This window comes from Bison bison, unplaced genomic scaffold, assembly GCF_000754665.1.
Source record: "Bison bison bison isolate TAMUID 2011002044 unplaced genomic scaffold, Bison_UMD1.0 scf7180017864180, whole genome shotgun sequence".
NCBI lineage: Eukaryota > Metazoa > Chordata > Mammalia > Artiodactyla > Bovidae > Bison > Bison bison.
In genome coordinates, this window is record NW_011494752.1 from 8844570 (window position 1) to 8850287 (window position 5718).

At 60.4% G+C, this 5718-nt stretch overlaps 1 protein-coding gene across 1 annotated transcript in view; it reads left to right on the top strand.

Moving 5' to 3' along the window:
- The window catches only part of MYO15A (myosin XVA), a 46278-nt gene that overhangs the window by 31972 nt on the left and 8588 nt on the right, over positions 1–5718 (top strand). The window contains 10 exon segments of the mRNA XM_010843167.1: positions 163–341; positions 874–989; positions 1224–1296; positions 1548–1620; positions 1841–1914; positions 2129–2211; positions 3868–3998; positions 4989–5083; positions 5225–5302; positions 5612–5708. Coding sequence (XP_010841469.1) covers positions 163–341; positions 874–989; positions 1224–1296; positions 1548–1620; positions 1841–1914; positions 2129–2211; positions 3868–3998; positions 4989–5083; positions 5225–5302; positions 5612–5708 — 999 coding nt within the window.

Genomic DNA, 5718 nt, shown 5'->3' on the forward strand with positions numbered 1-5718 from the left:
TCTGCAGACCCCGACTCCAGCCTGCCGCTGAGGGGCTGCCTCCCCTCCCCTAAGCCTGTGTCCTTCTGTTCGCCTCCACAAGTTGTACCTCCCTCACAGACTCTGTACCCCCCTGTTCCCCAGGTGATACCCTCTCACTGCTCAGACCCTTTCTGCCCCTAGGCTGGAGGTTTGGGACCATCCACGGGCGCGTGGGCCGCTTCCCTTCTGACCTGGTGCAGCCTGCAGCTGCACCTGATTTCCTACAGCTGCCTGCGGAGCCAGGCCGGAGCCGCGCTGCCGCTGTGGCCGCCGCCGTGGCCTCCACTGCCGCTGCACAGGAGGTAGGCCGCAGGAGGGAGGTGAGAACCCGGGGCTGGTCAGAGGAGCAGACACAGCAGTGGGGTTGGCCTGACTGCGGAGGTGGAGGGGAGCGGGGTCAGCCAAGGGCAGGCCATCCTGGGACCAGGCAGCATGGTAGGGTCAGCCAGACCTATGACCTGAGGGATGTGAGCCGCCAGATGTGACCAGAGGCGGCTGGAGGTGTGTCCAGTCAGGTAGGGTGGGTGGGGTCAGTGGAAGAGTAAGTGACCAGGCCAGTGGGGCAGGACCAGCCTGGGGCGGCCAGATGGTGAATCCACCTTCAACGGGGCAGGGCTGGTGAGTGGGGCAGGTTGGATCCTGTGGTGGCACAGAGCTCGCTAGGGTGGAGGGAGATAAAGGGGTGAGGGATAAGGTCAGCTAGACCAGGCCATCGGGGAGGCAGTGGGGCCACATGGGGCAAGGGGTGGCCCATGGGGTCGGGGGGCAGGCAGAGAGGGTTTGTGCACAGTCAGCCTGGGATGGCGTTGGGCGGGCTCTGACTAGCGGGAGTAGCCGATGGCTCTCTTGCAGGGCCCCCCACTCAGAGCTGGCTCCATGGACCGTGGGGAGGACAGCCTGGCTCTTCCACCGTACACAATGCTCGAGTTTGCCCAGAAGTACTTCCGAGACCCTCAGAGGAGACCCCAGTGAGTGGTGGCCCGCCCTGAGGAGGGTCCTACTGGGGTGGGGCTTTTCCCAGCCACCCAAGCAGGAGGCCTCAGGTTTGGGAGGGAAGGAGAAACCCTGGGAGGGGGCTTGTCTGCAGCCTCTGCCTCAGGGGCCTTGCTGCCAGGTGGGCTGACACTGGGTCCGGCCCACTTCATGTGGGAGAGGCTGTCTCAGAGGCAAGACTAATCAGTAGCATCCACTTCCCCTTTCAGGGATGGCCCCAGGCTGAAATCCAAGGAGGGTCGGGAGTCCAGAACCTTGGAGGACATGCTTTGCTTTACGAAGGTGCCCAGCCCCAGGTCCCTCTGAAATGGCCATACAAAAGTGCATCCCAGGCCCATGGGCCAAACAGCCTTGCCCGAAGGCCTGGGTTCCTCCGAAAGGAAGTGTCTCATCTTCTCACGGTTCCACCCACCGCCTTCTGTGATGTGGACTCTTCTGTTGTTAAGATAGGACTCTCCCCCTCCCCTTCCCTCCCCTCCCCCTCTCCTCCCCTCTCTTTTCCTCCTGTCATGACCCAATTCCTCTCCCTACAGACCCCGCTCCAGGACTCCCTCATTGAGTTCAGCGACAGCAGCCTCAACAAGATGGCCACAGACATGTTTCTAGGTGTGGGGGTGGGACAGCGGCCAGGGCCCCGGGCCAGGAGGGACGCCGCACTGTGACCCTTGGTGACCACCACCCCTTCCCTCAGATGTGGGAGGAGAGGAGGAGCCCCCTTCCCCGTACCGGCCCTGGCCATAGCCTCTGGGGGAGGGGTCCAACCTGGGGTTCCTGGTGGGCAGGCAGCTGGGAGGCCGGTGGCTGAGTGGGACAGTGTTTTCTCCAGCTGTGATGCGATTCATGGGGGATGCCCCGCTGAAGGGCCAGAGTGAACTGGACGTGCTGTGCACCCTCCTGAAGGTCAGTCCAGCCCCTACAGGAGCTCCTGCCCTGTGGCTCGGGTTCCCCATCTGTCAGCCAGGGCTGCAGCCTTTGGGGTGGGAACCGTGTGGCCCAACGAGGAGTGCATCCCGCTGGTGGGGAGGGTTCTGGGGAAGGGACGCCAGGCCTGTTTTCAGGAGCCCACTGTGTTCCTGTGGGCATGTGACCTGTGACCTGGCCCGCCCTCCCACAGCTGTGCAGGGACCATGAGGTCATGCGGGACGAGTGTTACTGCCAGGTCGTGAAGCAGATCACAGACAACACGAGCACCAAGCAGTGAGTGTCCTCCCCTCCCCACTTTTTCCTGCTCCGGAGGGGCCAGGTCAGCCTCCCATCTCCCAGCCTGTGCCCTCCCAACTCTCTCCCTGCCTCATCCTCTTCCTCACGCCAGAGACAGAGCACATATGTTTGAAATTGCTTGGTTTGGGACAAGCCCTTTCTGGTCTCTAAGCTTCAGTCTCCTCATCTGTCAAATGCACTGATAATGGGTGAGTCCAGGTTCTTGGTTGCAAGTGACAGAAACCCAGTTCAATCAGGTTTAAGCAAAAGAAGGTTCAGGTAACTGAAAAGTCTAACAGAGGACTTTAGGCATAGCTGGATCTAGGTGTCATCAGGAAGCAGTCTTTCTCTGTAACCTGGGCCTGCTTTTCTATGTGTCGATATTACTCCCAAACAATATATCTCATAGACTGGCAAGATGATAGCTCTGGGGGGACATTCCCCAGCTCAGCAATCCCCGGCAAAGCAAGACTGATTCAATATTTGCAGCAAAAATTCCCAAATCCAGCCTTATTGGCCTGTCTTGGTCCCATGGGCATCCTTGAGCCAACCACAGAGCTCTGATTGGCTAGACCTGGGAATTGTGCCTGTTCCCAGACCAATCACCATAGCCAGAGGGAGGATGAACTCTAATTGGCCAAGCCTGGCTCCCATTTTTTTATTGTTGTTCAGTCTCCAAGTCATGTCTGACTCTTTACAACCCCATGGACTGCAGCACACCAGGCTTCCCTGTCCTTCACCATCTCCCAGGGTTTGCCCAAGTTCATGTCCATTGACATGAACCAGTCACTTTAGCCAGAGGCTTCAGGGTTCTAACTGGCCAGTCTTGGCTCTCATGGGTACATATGTGCACGCTAAAGTCACGTCAGTCGTGTCTGACTCTTTGTGACCCCATGGACTGTAGCCCGCCAGGCTCCTCTGTCCGTGGGATTTTCCAGGCAAGAATACTGGAGTGGGTTGCCATGTCCTCCTCCAGGGGATCTTCCGACCCAGGGATTGAACCCATGACTCATGTCTACTGTGCTGGCAGGCGGGTTCTTTATCACTAGAGCCACCTGGGAAGTCCCCTGGCTCTCATACCCACAGGGACCTGGGGAGGGGTGGGTGGCTTCCCAAAGGAAGCCAAAGTGCTGCACCTGGACACCAGAGGTTCCCACAAGTGAAACCCCGGAGCGAGGGCAGCACAAAGGTAAGCATTTGTGTCTCACACATGACTAGCACATGGCAGGGCCCAAAGCCTGTGCTGCTCTTGTTAGCACTGGGCCACCCTCCTGTCCACCTGCTCGCATCCCCCAGGAATTTCAGAACCACTCAGTGCGTCCTCCTGCCCCTCCCACCCAGTCTTACTTGCCACCAGCTCTGCACAGGGTCCCTGGCCCCTCTTCAGGGACCATCGCCCCCCACCACCCCAGGAAGACTTGTTCTCTGTGCACAATGGGTATGTCAGGGTCTTCACTGCCTCCCTTCCCTCCCACCCTCCCTGCCACTCAGAATTCCCAACAGAATGGACCTTTGGTCTGACTCTGCCTACCGGCCCTGCTCTCACTGGGCAGGGGCGGGGGCATCCTCAGGAGAAGAGCCTGGCGGGCAGGGAGACTCCTGGGGTGGCTGCAGAGCAGTGGCCACTGCGATGGAGCCCGTGTGTGCTCACAGGGACAGCTGCCAGCGAGGCTGGAGGCTGCTGTACATCGTGGCCGCCTACCACAGCTGCTCTGAGGTCCTCCAGCCGCACCTCACCCACTTCCTCCAAGACGTGAGCCGGACCCCAGGCCTGCCCTTCCAGGGTGAGGGGCAAGCGAGTGGGGACCCAGGGCCAGGGGCCCACCATACGAGGACTGGCTGGGCAGCCAGCAGGAGGGCCTAGCCCTTCTTGCCCGGGCAGTGGTTATTAATATCAATCCTGTCCCCAAATGTTGGCAGAGGTCCCACAGGGGCTGATGCCATGGGTTGTCTGATATGACGGGGAGGATGGCATATCAGGGATGGCTTCCTGGAGGAAGTGTTGCTCTGGATAGTGAGCACAGAGGAGAGATTTCTAGATGAACTGAGTAGCAGGCATAAAGACCCGAGATGATGTGTGGCATGTGGGAGAGGAGGAGGTGGCGGCATGGCCCTTTCTCTGGTCTTTGGGAATCAACAAGGGTCTTGAGAGGGCGCCAAGGCTGGTGGCAGGGTCTTGGCCTTTTCACCACGGAATTTAGAGGAAAGGGGCTACTCCTCAGCCTCACCCAAAGTCTAGCTTCCAGAGGAACCCCTGGGTCCCCGCCCTAGGAGAGAGGTCAGGGCACCTGTGGTTACCATGGCAGCCATGGAGGAGATATGAGACCTCACGCTGTCTGCCTCTGAAGCCTCCTCTTTGAGTCAATCAACAAACACCCCTGCATCAGCTCCAGGGAAGGGGGTTGAATATGCCCCCAAACTCTTGACTTGGCCCCTCCCCAGAGCGGGGCGAGGGCACCGCTTAACCAGAGAAATGGAGAAGCAGACGATGCGGTCTCTTGCATGGGGGCTCTGGACACAGCCGCCAGGGACAAGCTCCCAGCACCAGCTGTCTCCGGGGGCTCATGGATCTGAGGCGTGAGGGCCTCCGATAGGATGTGGGTTCAAATCCAGCGCTTGTACTCTGGCTCTTAACCTTGGGTCAGTCACTGCCCTCTGAATGGTCTCTGCGGCCACTGGAGGGAGAGCAGCCCCCACCAAGGGGGCTTGGGGCTAGGGCCAGAGGAGCTCTTCCGCTGGGCCTGCCCCGGCCCCCCTGACCCTGGTCTCTGCAGGGATTGCCAAGGCCTGTGAGCAGAACCTGAAGAAGACGCTGCGCTTTGGCGGCCGCCTGGAGCTCCCGGGCAGCATGGAGCTGCGGGCCATGTTGGTGAGCGTAGGCGGTGCTCGGGGAGGGGGATGGCCAACCCAGAGACCCCTGTCCTGGCCCGGGCACACCTGCGGAGGGGACCAGGGCTGGGTAAGACCCTGGTGAGATCCCAGCCTCTCCTCTCTCCGCACCCTCCCCCAGGCTGGCCGCAGTTCCAAGAGGCAGCTCTTTCTTCTCCCCGGGGGCCTGGAGCGCCATCTTAAGATCAAGACATGCACTGTGAGTGAAGGGGTGTCTCGGGGGTGGGACCCCAAGGGTGCTGAGCCACCTCCTACCTCCCCCACGAGGCAGGACTTAGCTCTCTGTTGCAGCCCAAGCCCGAGCCTAGGGGAGGTGGGTGGCCTTCAGCTCATAGTCAGGCTGCAAATGAGAGATGGGCAGACTTGGGACCCACAACTCCAGAAGCTGCGTCCTTCCTGTGTGGGGCTGACCCAGGGCCCAGGGAGCCTAGCCTTTGCAGCGGGGCCAGGGAGGGCTCAGGGCAGAGGTCACCTGGCTGGTCCAGCCTCTCACTTCCCCCATCCACAGGTGGCCCTGGATGTGGTGGAAGAGCTTTGTGCTGAGATGGCTCTGACCCGCCCCGAGGCCTTTGACGAGTACGTCATCTTTGTTGTCACCAACCGAGGTGAGCGGCC